This window comes from Chiloscyllium plagiosum, unplaced genomic scaffold (assembly GCF_037043375.1).
Source record: "Chiloscyllium plagiosum isolate Xiang-an unplaced genomic scaffold, Cpla_swu_hap1 HiC_scaffold_18, whole genome shotgun sequence".
In the NCBI taxonomy this organism is placed as follows: Eukaryota; Metazoa; Chordata; class Chondrichthyes; order Orectolobiformes; family Hemiscylliidae; genus Chiloscyllium; species Chiloscyllium plagiosum.
The window spans coordinates 5,676,156-5,696,384 of record NW_028270156.1 but is presented as its reverse complement, the minus strand read 5'-3'; the positions used below and the strand labels follow the sequence as shown (position 1 = coordinate 5,696,384).

Below are 20,229 nucleotides of genomic sequence, written 5' to 3'. Positions count from 1 at the left end.
GACTTCTTTGAGCTACCAATTTCTGATCCAAATTGCTAAATCACCCTCAATCCCATGCCTCCATATTTTGTGCAATAGCCTAATGTGGGGAACCTTATCAAATGCCTTACTGAAATCCATATGCAACATATCAACTGTTTTACCCTCATCCACCTGTTTGGTCACCTTCTCAAAGAACTCAGTAAGGTTTGTGAGGCACGACCTACCCTTCACAAAACTGTGTTGATTATCACTGATCAACTTATTTCTCTCTAGATGACGATAAATCCTACCTCTTGTAACCTTTTCCAACACTTTACCCACAACCGAAGTAAGGCTATAATAAAGTCTATAATTACCAGGATTGTCTCTATTCCCCTTCTTGAACAATGGAACATTTGCTATCCTCCAGTCTTCTGGCACTATTCCTGTAGACAATGACGACATAAAGATCAAAGGCAAAGGTCCTGCAATCTCCTCCCTGGCTTCCCAGAGAGTGCTATGATAAATCCCAACCAGCCCTGAGGACTGATCAATTTTCACACTTCCCAGAATTGCAAACACCTCCTCTTTGTGAGCCTCGATCCCACCTAGTCTAGTAGCCTGTATCTCAGTATTCTCCTTGACAACATTTTCTTCTTCCAGTGTGGATACTGAGGAAAAAATATTCATTTAGTGCTTTCCCTATCTCCTCGAACACCACACACAACTTCCCACTACTTTCCTTCATTGGCCCTTATCTTTCTCTACTCATTGTTTTATTCCTGATATCTATAGAAAGCATTTCCTTGATTCTATCTGTGAACGACTTCTCATGTCCCCTTCTAGCTCTGAGCTCTTTCTTTAGGGTCCTTCCTAGCTAACTTATATGTCTCAAGCGCTCTGAGCCTTCACGTCTCATCCTAACATAAGCCTTCTTCTTCCTCTTGACAAGAGATTCAACTTTTTTAGTAAACCACAGCTCCACTTCCTCCCTGCCTGACAGGTACATACTTATCAAGGACATGCAGTAGCTGTTCCTTGAGTAAGCTCCACATTTCAATTGTGCCCATCCCCTCCAGTTTCCTTCCCCATCCTATGCATTCTCAAGTTTGCCTAATCGCATCATAATCATCTTCCCCCCAGCAATAATTCTTGCCTTGCGGTATATACCTATCCCTTTCCATTGCTAAAGTAAACACACATCTCTAAGAAGCAGGAAGCACGTACAATTTGATCATGTTAGACTTACTGAGGACAAAATTATGGAACAATTCAAAAAACAAAAGAACTGCAGATGCTGGAAATCGAAAACAAAATCAGAAATGGTTGGAAACATTCAGCCAATCAAGCAGCACCTGAAGGAGGGTCACGGGACCCAAAATATTAACTCTGCTTACGCTGCACAGATGCTGCCACAATTGCAGTGATTTTCCTGCAACTTCTGATTTTATTTAACAATTCTATTATTATTTGAGACATAAATGATTATTTTAATGGTTTACCAGAGGTGAGACAGAATCTATTGTAGTTGTGGTAGACTTTATGTGGAAGGAAAATCATGTTGATAGATGACAAATGTACACATTAATATAGATGACTCTTGCAGTATTATCCTTGTTGTAACTGCAAAAACATTATCCATTATCTTGCCAGAAATATTTGCCAGTAAAGATGATTACCCTCAACCAAGCTGATGAAATACACTGCCACTTCAGGTGGCCACAGCAGATTTCTTGTGAGGGCTTTTACCTTTTCAAGTTCACTGATGAATAGCTACACCATAGCTGATAGTGAAGGACCAACAGCATAGCATTTCTCAGGTCATATCATTTCTTCACTGCACTACAGCCTATGTGGGCATGGGCCACATGGTGGATGACGGCCCACATACAGCTTTTGTTGCAAATACTAATATGGAATTATGGTGTAATGTTTCTTGGTGAGCACTTTCATATGCCCAAGGAGATGCAAGTTAGAAATCTAATCACCAATGAAATGCAATTACTTCATGTTGCCATTTAATATTTACTATTAATAAATCGGATTTATAGTCAATACTTTAAATTATTTACTATAAAAGAGGGTTTGATCTGTAGCTATCTGAAATCTGAGAGAACACAAGAGAGCCTATCCCAATTCCAGTAAGCAGTGATAAAAAAAATCTATATTTAACTCAAAGGCAACGTTATCGTAACTCGATATTGTATGCACAAAGCTACACTGCAATTTGTTGAGAGCTGGAAGACTCAAGAGTAATGGGCATGACAGAAGTATCAGATTACAGCATATAAACAATTCCTCAGGTTTATGCTGTTGCTGTATTATAAATGTGCTGACATGATTGAGGGTAAACTGAGACTAAAAAAAGGCCTCATAAGGGTACTGAAAAGCAAATCTTAAAAGCAAGAACTCAATGAATAAGGCTAATGAGAGATAGGGGAGGGGAAACTTAATAGAAAATGAGATGGATGGAGTAAAAATAACTCAACAGGGTACTAAATATGCTGCAGAAACTACTTCTAGAAGTTTGACTTGGATCTAGAACCATGCTGTAATTGTTCTTGAATGTCATTTTTCAGCAGAAATACAAAACTGTCATTGGCTATACAAGGGCAATTCTACAGAAAAATAGATTGCTTATTTTGCTTGTCACTTACAAGACATCTGGTACAAAAGACCCTTGGATCCAAACAGTCAGCTTCAGCAAGTGCCACAACAGTCTGGAAATACATTAGGAATGTTAATTAAATGTGTATAGTTAAGAAATTTGTCACACAACTTTTAGGAAATCAACACAAGTCATGAATTAGTTTATTTTGTACTTTCTAACAAAAAGGTGCCGAATGCTACATGGCAAGCTAGAAACAGTATAACTTAGCTTGTGTGGCAAAAACCTTAATATTTTTCCACAGCAATTTTTGTCTTATCTATTTCAGAGGCAGAATAACAGTATCGCCGTGGTCTAATTTCATGACTCCAGGAGTTTCATAGATTAACTGATTGTTTGCCTCATTTGGACTTTGCAGTTTTCTACTGCAAGTGCCTACATTTCTGAAGTAACTAGCTGGCTATGAAGCATTTGGAACACTGAGGATGCAAAAGGCATGAGGAGGATGCAAAAGGCATGAGAAAAATGCAAACTTTTTCCTTCATCTACCATTTTGGAAACCTCATTAGTTTCAATTGAATGTTCAGAAGGCAAGCAGTCATTTCCATAAAGTTTGCACTTTTAAAAAGTCACAATGACCTGGTTTTTGCATGCAGGAAAGCAAGAACTAATTAGAAGACAGCAAGGTCTCACAAATAATGATTCTCAAATATTTTTACCCTGTTTTTCTCTTGTTCTGAAACCTGGAGGTAACCAGGGCCTACTGTCCAAGTTTTATAAAAGTAATAGATGCAACCTGTAACGCTGAGGGCAAATGGAATCTGAAATCTTGACTCAGGCAGATGTACATTCTCAGTTAAGGACTTTTCAGTATAGTTGCATTCAAATATAAACTTATACATATTCCATACATAACCCACAAGACAGAAACTGAAAGAATAACTCGAGTGGAAGAAACAAGATTCTAGTAAACCAAATATGCTAGGCAGATATCATCAATGAACTTGCCAAATTCACAGTACAGAGGAACCTTGATTATCCAAAATTGATTATCCAAATTTTGGATTATTCGAAGAAGATCTCAAGGTCCCGATAGAAACATTACATCAAAGAAGTGTTCCAACACTGATGGCGTCTTTTGTTTATAATGATTAAAAATGAACCCAGCTTACTGAAATGCTGCCGAGAATAGTCCTGGACATTGATGGGAGCCCAGGCACTGTCTCCAAATAACCTCCCCACCCCCCCTCAAATCTCCCAAAGGCAGCATGCACTATTTTGAGAATCAACCCCCAAAGGCAGCAGCAGTCTTACTGCTGGTGTCCAGTCCGTCTGCCCCGGAGAGGGTGTGGGGTGCGGACAGGGGGCCCATGAGAGCAGACAGGGGGGCAATGTTGGACGGGGTTGGGGGGGGGGGGCGGAAGAGGCGGGCAGATGGGGGCTCGTGCGGAGTGTGCTGCTGCCTAGTCTCCTGAACAGGGAATAGACTGAGCAAGTGCTCGCTGTGTGAATCCAATTGAACTGATTTTGGGGACAGGAGGGAGCTTCAGCAGTGCTGCAGGTCCCTTACACACAAGGGAGTGTCTGCTCAGAAACAAACCCTGAGACAGACAGAGGGAGCAAGGCAGGCAGAGCGAGGAGAAAGGAAACTTCAGAAAACTCCGAGCCCCAGAGGAAAGGCATTGAATTGATTAACCGAATAATCAATTATCTGAATGAAAGAGTGCCTGCCCATCTCGTTCAGATAATCAAAGTTCCTCTGTAGATATTTCAAACTGTATACAAGAAAAAGTAACACATCCCATTCCAGAAACTGCATGAAGGAAACAACACAAAAACAGAAACAAGATAAATTATTGAAATCATATAGAAGTATTCACAAATGAAACAGACTTAAACTAAATTGGAAAAAAAAATGATCAAAGCTCAGCAGCCAACTACAAGTATTATTAGGTGTCTGGCCTGACCCTGAATGAATCACTTCAACTTTCAAGTCTCTTCAAAGATGCAAGTATCACCAGTATTGCTAACTGAAACCAAATAGACTCAATATATCTTTGCAGCTCCAGCTCACATCCACTTTTGTAATTTTGCTTAAAATGCCAAGCTATCGAAAATATTTTCCTGAAATCGAACTGGAACGAATCATCTCCTAGAGACTATAAGGGTTAATGAACAAACACTCTGTTGATTGACTTTATCACACCAACACATCCGCAATTTCGCAAAAGGGATTTTGAGTTGGATGGAATACATAAAATTAATAGATAAAATTAAAAATATTACATGAAATTTTCAGGGACGTTTTTATTCATTTGCTCATGGGCTATGGATGTTACTGGCTGGGTCAGGACTCATTTCCCATATCTGATTTGACCAGAGGGCAATGAAGTGTCAACTACATTGTTGTGTCTAAAGTCACATGTAACTAGACCAGGTAAAGACAGCAGATTTCCTTCTCGGAAGGATACTAAGGAACCAAATGGGTTTTTGCAACAATGAACAATGGTTACATGCCATCATGGTATTTTACTGAATTCAAATTTCACTATCTGCCATGCAAACCAATAACAGAACATTAGCCTGAGGTTCTGATTTACAATTCCAACAGCATTACTAATTCACACACACACACCCTTCAGAAAGCAGACATTTAAAAAAATATTGCGGGTCTTCAATTAAGAACAGAGACGGTCTCTTGTTTCTCATCACGAGGAAACTATGAATAACTCCTCTTCAGATCAAATATCAATTTCGGCTGGAAAATCTTTGCTGTGGATAGTGTTCTTGGCTAACAGCCGCACTATGGGAGAATCTTCCCAGGTACTAGATGATGTGGGTATTGACAAGGAAATTGGAAAAGTCGCACAAGGGTAATGAGCAGTTTCTTGACATTGAGAGCAGAAAGTCCCAGTTTCCAAATCAGGTGTTGAATAGCGAGGTTAGATCCTTGCTCGTGAGCGGCAATAGACCTATTTGCACGTATTAACCCCTATTATTAGTCACCTGCATCTCATTCTCCTACACACTGAATTGAAATTGGATGATGTCAATTCCTGACAGCAAAGTTAGAGCAGGTACTCAGTGCCTGAGGCTTGCCACTTGCGTCCAGGGACCTCCATCTTGGACACCAGCATTCAACATCACAAAGCATGCTTGAAGGGGAGGAACTGCATACACCCTGCAATCACAGACCTTCACGTCAGGTACGTACCAGCTTCATCACCTTCATATCACATCTCTGAACCAACTGCGAGAGAGTTCTACACATCAATGCTGGCAGCTATCACTGCAATGTCGCTGCAAGTATTTGTCCATGCAGGAACAGGCACCTTTCTCATGGATTGTACCAGGCTGCATCTATCACAAGGATCCTCACTTGTTCTCTTCGCATTCACTTATATTGCACCTATAAGACCAAACAATGTGGGAACAGGAGCAGACCATTCAGCTGAGTACCTCTGCCATTCAATGAGATCATGGCAGATTGTGGGCGGCACGGTGGCACAGTGGTTAGCACTGCTGCCTCACAGCGCCAGAGACCCGGGTTCAATTCCCGCCTCAGGCGACTGACTGTGTGGAGTTTGCACATTCTCCCCATGCCTGCGTGGGTTTCCTCCGGGTGCTCCGGTTTCCTCCCACAATCCAAAAATGTGCAGGTTAGGTGAATTGGCCATGCTAAATTGCCCGTAGTGGTAGGTGAAGGGGTAAATATAGGCGAATGGGTCTGGGTGGGTTACGCTTCACCGGGTTGGTGTGGACTTGTTGGGCCGAAGGGCCTGTTTCCACACTGTAATTAATCTAATCTAATCTAATCACCTTCAAATCCACATTCCTGCCTTTTGCCCATAACCCTTCATTCTCCTACTGATTAAAACTCTGGCTATCTCAGCCCCAATATACTTAGTGGCCCAGCCTCAGCAGCCCTCTGCAATAATAAATTCCATTGATTCAGTACCTTGAGAGAAAAAAAATGCCCAATTCTTCTAAATTCCAAGGAGTACAGGCCAAACCTACACAATTTCTCCTCAAAAGACAATTCGACCCATCCTCCCCCTCCACATCTGGTATCGGATTCATGAATCTTACATGGATTAATATCATTGTATCTTTCTTTGGTTAAGGGTCTGAAACTGTTTACAGCATTCTAGATGTGATCTGACTAGTGCTTTGTACAATTTTAACAAAACATATATACTTTTATGCTCATTTGAAATAAAGGCCACATATCCATTTCCCTTCCATATTACCTAGTTAGTCACTTTGTGATTCATGCACAAGAGCTCCTAAATCCCTCTGTGCATAGCTTGCTGCAGTCTGTCGTTACTTAAATAACATTCAGCTCTCTATTCTGCCTGCCAATGTACATGATGTCATATTTTCCCCACATTATATTGCATCTGCCAAATTACTGCCCTGTTGCTTGACCTGACCTGACTCGGTATTGTCCTTACCTTCTTACTTAGTTTTGTGTCATCTGTAAACTTGGCTATAGTACATTCACTTTCCTCACCCGTCATACATTAAAAAAAAATTGTGGCACATCACGAATTACGGTTTGCCATCCTTAAAATGTGCCCCTTGTCCAAACTACGTGTATTGTATTAGTGAGCCATCCTCTATTCAGGCTACTGTATACCTCCAATGCCATGGGCTCTGGTCTTATTCAGTAGACAAACTGGGGCACCATTTCAAACGCCTTTTGAAAATCCAAGTATATTATATCCATTGCTTCCCCTTTATCTATTCTGCTTGTTACCTCCTCAAAGAATTCAAATAAATTTGTTCCCTTCATGTAGTCATGTTGTCTCTGCTTGATCATATTATGTATTTCTAAATGCTCTGTGATTACATCCTTTATAACAGAATAACAGTTTCCTCAATAACAAACACTAAGCTAACTGGCCTAGGTTTAGTTGTTTATTGTCAACTTCATTTTCTTAAATAAAAGGTGTTAAACGAGCAGTTTTCCAATCCTCTGGGACATCTCCAGAATCAAAGTATTCTGGTACGATCACCCGCTATCTCTGTAGCTACGGCCTTTAATATCCTAGCATGCATCCTGTCAGGTCCAGGGGATTTAGGACTTTAGACTCATTAGTTACTTTTTCCTCTTGTATTTAAATTGTATTTATTGTAATAATTTTGTATTTATTTCCTCTTCCCCTTTTACCTCCTGATTACTTTATCATTTTGGAAAGTTATTAGCATCTTGCACTGTGAAGATTGTTGATAACTATTTATTCAAATCCTGTTTACGGGTATATTATATGCATGAAATATCTGCATGTTTCATGTGTTATGACATTGACTACACTTGGGCATTTCAAGAAACAGGTCTACACATTATAGGGAACATTCAAAGCTTGCTTACTTTCCTTGATAGTTGGAGATTCAACATTTGCGCATTATCAGCACTCAAAGAATTGCTGCTTAGCTGGTTTAAGCAGTGAGACTTATTGAAAATTATATTTCAGAAAACACTCCATTTTCTGTAAACTGATTTGGGACATCCAGTCCAAAGATGCACAGGTTTGGTGGATTGGCCATGTTATTGACCACAATGTCCAGGCATGTGCAAACTAGGTGGGTTAGCCATGGAAAATACAGGGTAATGGGATAAGATAGAGGAATGCTCTTCAGAAGTCAGTGCAGATTCAACGGGATGAATGGTCTGCTTCTACACAGTAGGGTTCTGTGATTCTATGAAGTTATAAAAGGCACCAAATAAATGCAGATATTATAAAAACCTAACTTTTTTTTTTTACTAATTTGTTCAAAACTTCTTCCTAAAGTTTACATTTGAGTTAAGTCATCAAGAAAATTTAATATTGCTGACTTAGTGTCATAGAGATGTACAGCATGGAAACAGACCCTTCGGTCCAACCCGTCCATGCCGACCAGATATCCCAACCCAATCTCGTCCCACCTGCCAGCACCCGGCCCATATCCCTCCAAACCCTTCCTATTCATATACCCATCCAAATGCCTCTTAAATGTCACAATTGTACCAGCCTCCACCACATCCTCTGGCAGTTCATTCCATACATGTACCACCCTCTGCGTGAAAAAGTTGCCCCTTGGGTCTCTTTTATATCTTTCCCCTCTCACCCTAAACCTATGCCCTCTGGTTCTGGACTCCCCGACCCCAGGGAAAAGACTTTGCCTATTTATCCTATCCATGCCCCTCATAATTTTGTAAACCTCTATAAGGTCACCCCTCAGCCTCCGATGCTCCAGGGAAAACAGCCCCAGCCTGTTCAGCCTCTCCAACCCTGGCAACATCCTTGTAAATCTTTTCTGAACCCTTTAACGTTTCACAACATCTTTCCGATAGGGAGGAGACCAGAATTGCACTCAATATTCCAACAGTGGCCTAACCAATGTCCTGTACAGCCGCAACATGACCTCACAACTCCTGTACTCAATACTCTGACCAATAAAGGCAAGCATACCAAATGCCTTCTTCACTATCCTATCTCCCTGCGATTCCACTTTCAAGGAACTATAAACCTGCACTCCAAGGTCTCTTTAGTGTACAAGTCCTGCTGAGATTTGCTTTCCCAAAATGCAGCACCTCACATTTATCTGAATTAACTCCATCTGCCACTTCTCAGCCCATTGGCCCATCTGGTCAAGATCCTGTTGTAGTCTGAGGTAACTCTCTTCGCTGTCCACTACACCTCCAGTTTTGGTGTCATCTGCAAACTTACTAACTGTACCTCTTATGCTCGCATCCAAATCATTTATGTAAATGACAAAAAGTAGAGGGCCCAGCACCGATTTTTGTGGCACTCCACTGGTCACAGGCCTCCAGTCTGAAAAACAACCCTCCACCACCACCCTCTGTCTTCTACCTTTGAGCCAGTTCTGTATCCAAATGGCTAGTTCTCCCTGTATTCCATGAGATCTAACCTTGCTAATCAGTCTCCCATGGGGAACCTTGCCCCATAGGAATGTTCCAAAAGCACTAAACTATACATGAAACTGCAGACAAACAAATCAACTGCCTGAGCATTACTTCATACATGTTCTTCTCATTGAGTGCTATCATTTGAACAATGATTTCTATGCTCAAAAGCAATATAGATGACTCATCCAGACATTAACACACTTAAATTATTTCATAATGTACGTGATTATTTTCACTTTCAAGTAAATGTTTCCTTAGAAAGGATATCAGGCAAGTATCGGACAAACCATGTGATGATCATCCAAAAAAGCGATGCTGACAGGAATGCCAAAGGAAAGTAACTATATGTCTGCATACTTATAAAACGCCTACAGAAGGGGAAAACATAAGTGAGTAATAAGTGGTACAAAAACAGCAATCCCTGGCAAAACTCAGCAGGTCTAGCAGCATCTGTGGGGAGAAAGCAGAATTCACATGAGTCCAGTGACCTTTCATCAGATCTCCAGCATCGTTATATTTGAGTAATAAGTGGCAATTACTTTTGCTTGTTTGTTCCTCTGACAACTGTCTAATCCACCCTTCTGTGGGTATTGAGCCTGCGTGGACGATGGGTCCAGAGAACAGATTATGGCAGCACCATATTAGTAAACCTTATAGCAGACAATATGGCTCAGAGACACAAATTACAATCTCACTACAGCAGTTGTGACAATACAGATTTTAGTCAGTAAATTTGGAATTTAAAAAATGGTGACCATGTAACTACTGAAATGTTTCAAAAACTTATTTGGTTCACAAATCACAACTTTTTGGGAAGTAAATTGCCATCTTTATTTGGTTTAACCAATGCAATGCGATACCCTCAGCACTGTCGTTGTCTCTCAATTTAATTCTAAATGTTTTGCAATTGCTTTCAAGAAGGTGTCACCTTCTCAAAAGTGACAAGAGATGGGCCATAAATCCAAATTTATTTTTTTAACATAGGAAATGCTTCATTACTTTGCACAACGGTCCATTCTTCATTTACAGGCCAAGTAACAGGCTCTGTAGACAGGCAGGAGACTGGAAGAACACAGCAAGCCAGGCAGCATCAGGAGGTGGAGAATGGTCCTGAAGAAGATTACACTGAAATGTTGATTTCTCCACCTTCTGATGCTTCCTGGCTTGCTGTGTTCTTCCAGCCTCTTTCTTGATCACTTTGGATTCCAGCATCTGCAGTATTTTTGTCTCTAACCAAGTAACAAGGTTACACACAGTTCAACTCATCCAGGTACAAACCACGAAAATTAACTTATTTTTCTCTTACTAACTCAGGGCATTTGGGACCAGTGGGAGTGCCATGCATTGCTACCTCAGCAAGCATCAGCAAACTCAGCACAGACTGGGGATCAAAACTGGCATTTCCTACTTCACTTGGACAAGTCATTCACATTCAATCAGCTAACTTGTCAAGAGAACAAGAAGCTGTATTTCATCAACAAAGCCTTACTTTATCCAACTAATCAGCTTGAAAAGTCTTTTTACTTCCAATCAATGGACAAAGGTGCTGCATAATACAGACCAGGTGTACGATCAGGCCTGAAGGATGCCAGAAATTCCGACAGGTTCTGCTAGTAGCAAGTACTTCCAGCTGTGGTGAACAGGAGAATCAAAGATATTCTGGGACATAGGTAATGAGATGTGCTTGGGACAATACCATGAGAAACCTCGTTGGGCCTCACAAAGGTAAACCCTCTGTGAAACTCCCCAAAATTAGCTAATATCTAGTAAAGTTTAGCAGAGTCATTGGGGACAGTTAAGCAACTGCTGGACATGCACATGGATAGCAGTGAGTTGAGGGGTGCGTAGGTTAAGTTACTATATTTTACATTAGGATTAAACCTTGGCACAACAACATGGGCCAAAGGGCCTGTTCTGTGCTGTACTTTTCTCTGTTCTCTATGCTCTAAAATTCAAGCCCGTGTATTTGTTGCAACAAGACAGCATTAGAATTTGACCCTGAGCGCGGAGATTGGAAACGTTTTTAAAACTTCCCAAAATTTGCATTTGTTATTAGGTTTCTGACTTGTAACAGTTGAAACGCACACATTGAACATTTTAAATCATCAATGCTGTCCAAATCTGACTGCTCTGGTTTCAGCTACGTGGAGTCTTCGAGTCATACAGAATGGAAACAGACCCTTTGGCACAACTCGTCCATGTCAAACACGTTTCCTAATCTATCCTTACTGAAACAGTCCCATTTGCCTGCCTTTGGTCAATATCCCTCTAAACATTTCCTATTCATGTACCTGTCCAAATGTCTTTTATAAACTGTATCTGTACTCGACTCCACACTTCCTCTAGCAGCTTGTTCCATACACCACCCTCAGTGTGAAATTGTTGCCTCGGGTCCCTTTTAAATCTCTCCCCTCTCACCTTAAAGCAATACCCTCTAGTTTTTGACTCCCCTATCCAGGAGAAAAGGCCTTGGCTAGTCACTTTACCTATGCCTCTCATGATTTTATAAACTTCTAGAAGCTCATCCTTTAGTCTGCTATGCTCCATGAATAAGAGTCCCAGCCTATCCAGCCTCCCCCTACAGCTCAAACTCTCCAATCCTGGTAATATCCTTGTAAATCTCTTTTGCACCATCTCAAGTTTAATATCCTTTCCACAGCAGAATTATAAGCTGTACTTCAAATGTGGCCTTACCAATGCCTTTCACAATAAAAGATGCAAGAAAAGCTTGCTTGAATATTTTTCAGATAAAACCATCAATTTGGCTACACATTTCGCAACTCAGACAGTTTGTGGAAATATTCATCATGCTCCCAATAGCTGTAGCACAAATATATTGTACTTGTGAAAAGAATATCTGACCATCTGAATCTGGAAAAACTGAATAAACACTGCCCTCATCTGTTTGCGAGACAGATAAACAGGCTAGTGAGGATTTGAAAGTAAAGGCTTGAACACTGAACTCTCAAGTCATAATTCAATCTGTTTCTCCCTTGCTACATTTTGAATCATTTAACGTTTACAATTTTGTTTCCACAATTATTTCTAATGTATTCTTTTGGCATTTCAAGCTCTCTGTAAGCAGCTATTTATCTGGTGTTGGTAAAAAGATCTGTTAGCAAGCAATAAAGATAACATGAAACAATTTATTTCTAGTTCTGCTTTTTTAAGTTGAGAAATTTCAGCATTGGTGGACACTCGTCCCTCAGGAATCATTCATGAATTGATTTCCTTAAGACAAGAATGAAGATATTCATTTCTTGCTCATTTAAAAATAAGAGAGAAAGTGGTAATATGGCATAAAAAAAATTGCTAGAAAAGGTCAGGTCTGGCAGCATCTGTGGAGAGAAATCAGAATTGCTTCTGTGGGAAGTGCACCCAATTTCAGCTCCTCAAAAAAAGTGTTAGGGAACTGGAGCTGGATGAACTTCGGATCATTCAGGAGGTGCAGGGGGTTCTTGAGAGGAGTTACAGGGAGGTAGTCATACCTCAGGTAAAAGACGAAGGCAGATGGGTTACTGTCAGGGGATGGAAAGGGAACCGGTAGGCAGTGCAGGAATCCCCTGTGGCCATTCCCCTCAACAACAAGTATACCGTTTTGGATGCTGTTGGGGGGACTTAGCAGGGGTAAGCAATGGGGCACAGGTCTCTGGCACAGAGTCTGTCCCTGTTGCTCAGAAGGGAAGGGGGAAAAAAGAGCAGAGCATTAATCATTGGGGACTCCATAGTTAGGGGGACAGATGGGAGGTTCTGTGGGGGCGAGAGAGACTCACAGTTGGTGTGTTGCTTCCCAGGTGCCAGGATTCATGATGTCTCAGATCATATTTTCTGGATCCTTGCGAGAGAGAGAGAGGGGGAGCAACCCCATGTCGTGGTCCACATAGATACTAACGACATAGGTATGAAAAGGGATGGGGATTTAAAGCAGAAATTCAGGGAGCAAGGGTGGAAGCTTAGAGCTAGGACAATCAGAGTTGTTATCTCTGGTTTGTTACCTGTGCCATGTGCGAGTGAAGTGAAGGAGAGGGAGAGAGCGGAATTGAACACGTGGCTAGAGGGATGGGCAAGGAGGGAGAGTTTCGGATTCTTGGATAATTGGAGCTCTTTCTGGGGTAGGTGAGACCTCGGCAAACAGGATGGTCTTCCCTGAACCAGAGGGGTTCCAATATCCTGGGGGTGGAATTTGTTAATGCTCTTCAGGTGGGTTTAAATTAATCCAGCAGGGGGAAGGGAACCTAAATTGTAGTTCGTGTATAGAGATAGTTGAGAGTAGGGAAGTCCGAAATAAGGTTTCAGGTTCACAAGAGGGCACTGGCAAGCAAGAAACTGGTTTGAAGAGTGTCTATTTCAATGCCAGGAGCATCCGGAATAAGGTGGGTGAACTTGCAGCATGGGTTGATACCTGCGATTTTGATGTTGTAGCCATTTCAGAGACATGGGTAGAGCAGGGACAGGAATGGTTATTGCAGGGTCCTGGATTTAGATGTTACAGTAAGAACAGAGAGGGGAGGGTTGGCATTGCTAGTGAAGGACAGTAATATGGCTGCAGAAATGACGTTTGAGGTCTCATCAACTGAAGTAGTATAGGGTGAGATTAGAAACAGGAAAGGAGAGATCATCCTGTTGGGAGTTTTCTATCAACCTCCGAATTTGGAGGAAAGGATAGGAAAGATGATCCTGGATAGGAGCGAGAGTGACAGGGTAGTTGTTATGGGGTACTTCAACTTCCCAAATATTGACTGGGAATACTATAGTTCAAGTACTGTAGATGGGTCAGTTTTTGTCCAATGTATGCAGGAGGGTTTCCTGACACAGTATATAGACAGGCCAACAAGGGAGGAGGCCACATTGGATTTGGTACTGGGTAATGAACCCAGCCAGGTGTTAGATTTGGAGGTAGGTGAACAGTTTGGTGATGGTGACCATAATTCTGTTATGTTTACTTTAATGTTGGAAAGGGATAGGTATACACCGGAGGGCAAGAGCTACAGCTAGGAGAAAATGTAATTACAATGCGATTAGACAAGATTTAGTATGCATAGGAGAGGGAAGGAAACTGCAGGGGGAGGGCACAATAGAAATGTGGAACTTATTCGAGGAACAGCTACTTTGTGTCCATGATAAGTATGTACCTGTCAGACATGGAGGAAGTTGTCGAGTGCAGGAGTGTAGTTTACTGGGGAAGTTGAATCTCTTGTCAAAAGAAAGAAGGTGGCTTATGTTTGGATGAGATGTGCAGGTTCAGTTTGGGCAATTGAGTTACAAGGCAGCCAGGAAGGACCTAAAGAGAGAGCTCAGATGATCAAGGAAGGGACATGAGAAATTGGCAGATAGGATCAAGGAAAACCCAAAAGCTTTCTATAGGTATATAAGGGATAAAAGAATGATGAGAGTAAGATTAGGGCCAATCAAGATAGTAGTGGGAAGTTGTGCGTGGAGTCAGAGGAGATAGGGGAAGCGCTAAATGAATATTTCTCATCAGTATTCACACTGGAAAAAGACAATGTTGTTGAGGAGAATAATGAGATACAGGCTAGTAGACTAGACAGCACTGAGGTTTACAAGGAGGTGGTGTTAGCAATTCTGGAAAGTGTGAAAATAGATAAATTCTGTGGGCCGGATGGGATTTATCTTAGGATTCTCTGGGAAGCCAGATAGGAGATTGCCAAGCCTGTGCCTTTGATCTTTATGTCGTCATTGTCTACAACAATAGTACAAGACTGGAGGATAGCTAATGTTGTTCCCTTGCTCAAGAAAGGGAGTAGACACAACCCTGGTAATTATCAACCAGATAGCTTTACTTCGATTGTGGATAACGTGTTGGAAAAGGTTAAGAGAGATAGGATTTATAATCATCTAGAAAGGAATATATTGATTAGGGATAGTCAACACAGCTTTGTGAAGGGTAGGTCATGCCTCACAAACCTTATCGAGTTCTTTGAGAAGGTGACCAAATAGGTGGATGAGGGTAAAGCCATTGATGTGGTGTAAATGGATTTCAGTACAGCATTTGATAAGGTTCCTCATGGTAGGCTATGGCACAAAATACGGAGGCATCAGATTGAGGGTGATTGAGCGGTTTGGATCAGAATTTGGCTAACTGAAAGATGACAGAGGGTGTTGGTTGATGGGAAATGTGCATCCTGGAATTCAGTTACAAGTGGTGTACCTCAAGGATCAGTTTTGGGTTCACTGCTGTTTGTCATTGGGTTTTGGGTTCACTGTTATAAACGACCTGGATGAGGGCGTCGAAGGAGGAGTTAGTAAATTTGCAGACGATACTAAGGTCGGTACTGGTGTGGATAGTGCCGAACGATGTCGTGGGTTACAGCGGGACATAGATAAGCTGCAGAGCTGGGCTGAGAGGTGGCAAATGGAGGTTAACACAGAAAAGTGAGAGATGATTCACTTTGGAAGGACTAACAGGAATGCAGAGTACTGGACAAATGGTAAGATTCTTGGTTGTGTCGATGAGCAATGAGATCTCTGTGTCCACATCCTCAAAGTTGCCACCTAGGTTGATAGGGCTGTTAAGGAGGCATACGGTGTGTTAGCTTTTATTAGTAGAGGGATCAAGTTTTGGAACCATGAGGTCATGCTACAGCTGTACAAAACACTGGTGCGACCGCACTTGGAGTATTGCGTGTAGTTCTGGTCACAGCATTATAGGATGTGGAAGCTTTGGAAAGGGTTCAGAAGAGATATACTAGGAAATTGCCTGGAATGGTTGAGAGACTTGAGGCTGTTTTCATTAGAGAGAAGAAGGTTGAGAGGTGACTTAATTGAGACATATAAGATAATCAGAGGGTTAGATCGGGTGGTAATGGCTAGCGCGAAGGAACACAGCTTTAAATTGAGGAGTGATAGATATAGGACAGATGTCAGAGATAGTTTCTTTACTCAGAGCAGTAGGGGCATGGAATGCACTGCCTGCAACAGTTGTAGACTCACCAACTTTAAGGGTATTTAAATGGTCATTGGATAGGCATATGGAGGAGAATGGAATAGTGTAGGTTGGATGGGCTTCAGATTGGTTTCCCAAGGCAGCGCAACATGGAGGGCCGAAGGGCCTGTACTGCGCTGTAATGTTCTATGTTCTACAGTTAACAGTTCAGGTCCAGAGACCCTCCTTCAGAACTAGGAATATGGCAGAGTTGGACGCTCAGCCATGCTCACACTGAATGGTGGAACAGACTCAGAACTGAATGGCCGACTCCTGCTCCTAGTTTTGAAGCTTCATGTGGAGACTCAAAACATTGGCTTTGTTAAAGCTCTAGGTTACAGTGATGCTGATGAAGGGCTTTTGACCAAAACGTTGATTTTTCTGCTCCTCAGATGCTGCCTGACCTGCTGTGCTCTTCCAGCACCACTCTAATTTAGACTCTGATCTCCAGCATCTGCAGTCTTCACTTTCGCCTTTGTTAAAGTTCGGCTCTGTGGGAGATTTTAAACTACAATATCCCATTCTTGAAATGTAACCATATTAGGCAATTCTTAACATAAACTTGATCAGTCCTAAAAATCAAATTGTACTTGCCACTAATTTAGATAATGCAAAGAGCCAATTGAGCAATGCATATCATGTATACACCATTTAAAAATTCATTCACTTGATGAGGGCGCCACTAGCCCAGCCAGCATTTACTGCTTGTCCTTAATTGCCCTCCAGCCCATCTCCTCCACTTCCTGCACCCCCGCCCTTGAACCCCACCTCTCCAACCGTAACAAGGACGGAAACCCCCAGTCCTCACTTTCCATCCCACCAACCTCTGGATACAACACATCATCCTCTGCCATTTCCACCAAGTACAGTCAGATTCCACCAGAGATATATTTTCTTCTCCACCCCTTTCAGCATTCTGCAGAGACCATTCCCTCCGCGGCTCCCTCATTAGGTCCAAGCCCCACCCATCCCCACTCCACTCCTGACACCTTCCCTTGCCACCGCAAGAGGTGTAAAAGTAAACCCACACATCTCCCCTCACCTCCATCCAAAGCCCCAAAGGATCCTTCCACATCCGGTAGAGATTTTCCTGCACCTCCAAACACCCCATCTACTGTGTCCGTTGCTCTTGATGTATTCTCCTCTACATTGGGGAAACAGGACGCTAACTTGCGGAACATTTCAGAGAACATCTCTGGGACACGCACCAAACAACCCCACTGCCCTGTGGCTGATCACTTTAACTCCTGCTCGCACTCCACTGAGGATATGCAAGTCCTGGGCATCCTCCACTGCCAAATCCTAGCCATCCTTGGGACACTCCAACAACATGGAATCAATGTCGATTTCACCAGTTTCCTCATTTCCCTTACCCAACCCTACCCCTGATCCAACCCACCCTCTTGAACTGGTCAACCTGTCCATCTTCCTTCTCACTTATCCGCTCCACTTTCCACTCCAACCATCACCCCCTGACTTCATCCACCTATCGCATTTCTAGCTACCTTGCCCCAAGCCCACCCCCCTCCCATTTATCTCTCAGCCCACTTGGGGCCCCCCACATTCCTGATGAAGAGCTTATGCTTGAAATGTTAACTCTCCTGCTCTTCGGTTGCTGCCTGACCGGCTATGCTTTCTTAGTGCCACGTTTTGAATCTGATCTCCAGCATTTGCATTCCTCACTTTCTCCCACTTACTTGTTTATGTAAAGTGAATCAAAGTATAGAAGTACATACATTATACCAGTGCTTCCAAAAGGTTTTCCCACTGCGACTTTACTTTTAGGCTTGAAAACTGTCATCACCCTGCGGTGAGATGGGGTGTGTTTAGAGTCAATCATTGCTACCTGGATTTTGCAAACCCCAATTTGGGAAGCCCTTGTGTTATACTAAAAGCATACGTACAAGTTTCTTTCCTTGATTCTCTTTATATCAGGAGATTATGGATAATTGGAATTTTTGAACATTTAACTCAATTCAAAATTACTAACAGCCAAGCACACAATTGCAACATTTTAAAGGCATTTGGATGGGTATATGAATAGGAAGGGTTTGGAGGGATATGGGTCAGGTGCTGCCGCCAGGTGGGACTAGATTGGGTTGGGATGTCTGGTTGGCATGGACAAATTGGACTGAAGGGTCTGTTTCCGTGCTGCACATCTCTGTAACTCTAAAAAGCTTCCTCATTAGCTGTTGTGAATGAGCTTGTAAAAGATTCTACCATTTAGAATGCCATTGGGCATTTCACTATTTTTCTGTCCTTGCAGGATACTACTCCAGTCACTAAATGTGTCTTGCATCCCCACCTGGTACCTCAGCCATATTTATATCCATACATGTTATTGTGATTAGCAGACTTGCAGAAGAAGGGATTAGGATGAATAGAGTGCGTTTGTGGAAAAAGCTGAAGAGTCTGACCTTGTTGCCCTTCACAATTTACTCATGCATTGATATTCTGCATCACTGGACAACTATTATAACCTCTCTTCACTTTCCATTCCTTATGTTCATCTCCAACTCAGGAGCATGCAACCAACTTTAACACAGTCTTCTAACACCTCACTTGGAATCAGGTATTTTAGTATAAAATTAATGGCTAGGGGAGGGAGGCACAGGAAAAAAAGGGGACAGGAGGAAGAATCACAGGCATTTACTCACATAGTATCGTGTGAATGAATTCTAGTGGCAATCAGAGAAGGTAAATGAGCAAGAAATGGCACTTACCTTATCACAAGCTGTATTACGAGCCAAGTAGAAACAAACAATATGCCCTTCAGAAGCCAGGAGTCAGATTCCATATCTGCGATGTAGCCAGTCATCCATATCACTGCCACTGCCATCAAAAACAACAGGAGAAGCTGCGGGTCAAGAGATAATCCAATGAATAACTATTTTTATTATTTTGCATTGATCTTCCTTTCCAAAAATCCTACAGCGCACAGAAAGAAAAGGAATTCTTGAAACATGTAACTTTCTCAAATCAGTGCATTTCCAGACCAATGAGAAGAACACTAGAGCTGGATGCAGTCCTATTGAAAGGAGGAAAGCCATGTGATAATGGAGAAGTATTTAAAAACTTGCCATCACAATATCATTAGGTTTACAGTCATATTCGACTGAGGCAAGGAAAAAAAATCAGAACCATGACAATGTTCAACGAGAGGAGAGCTAACTACAGTGAGTTGCAAACTTATCTAGCCAAGGTGGATTGGACTCAAAGTTTGCCAGTCAAAATAACAAATAAGCATTGCAAGACCTTCGAAGGAAGTGGCTTGTCAAATTCCCACAAGAGGAAAGGGCAACTAAAACTCAGGCTCCCAATATAGAATTTCACAGCAAAAGACGACTTTTGTTAAACATCAAGTTCACAATACAGGAGAGAACCAAGCTGAGCAAAACCAAGGAAAAAGGACAAAGAGAGTGAATCAGAGATTGGGGGCTAACATAGAAGGATACCCAAGCATCCTTTACGGATTTATAATGAAACATGAACGAAGGCAGGGTCAGAACCCCATTAGAAAGCAAAAAGGACATACTGGGAAAAAGTGAGCATGGTTTAATTAGTACTATGCGACTGACTGTGCTTGAGACTAGCATGTTACTAACATCAGTAAAGGGGAAGGGAGAAGAAAACTTGGATAGGATAAAAATAGGTAAATAAAATGAACTTTAAATGTTGCCAAAGCCGAAATCAGAGAAATCACCTGGACTAGATAGGATGCATCCTAGATTGCTGAAGGAATAAGGGTAGAAGATATCATGGCACTGACGAGAATCTTACAATTTTTCTTGACAGAGGACCGAA

At 41.9% G+C, this 20,229-nt stretch overlaps 1 protein-coding gene across 3 annotated transcripts in view; it reads right to left on the bottom strand.

Annotated features, from left to right (window-relative positions):
- Positions 1–20,229, bottom strand: part of zdhhc13 (zDHHC palmitoyltransferase 13) — a 64,319-nt gene that overhangs the window by 19,707 nt on the left and 24,383 nt on the right. For all 3 annotated transcript variants that reach the window (XM_043705365.2, XM_087996261.1, XM_043705366.2), the window contains 4 exons: positions 19,149–19,282; positions 9,750–9,850; positions 3,289–3,413; positions 2,619–2,681 (listed from right to left, as the gene is read on the bottom strand). In XM_043705365.2, the coding sequence (XP_043561300.2) occupies positions 2,619–2,681; positions 3,289–3,413; positions 9,750–9,850; positions 19,149–19,282 (423 nt within the window). The remainder of the gene's footprint in view (positions 1–2,618; positions 2,682–3,288; positions 3,414–9,749; positions 9,851–19,148; positions 19,283–20,229) is intronic.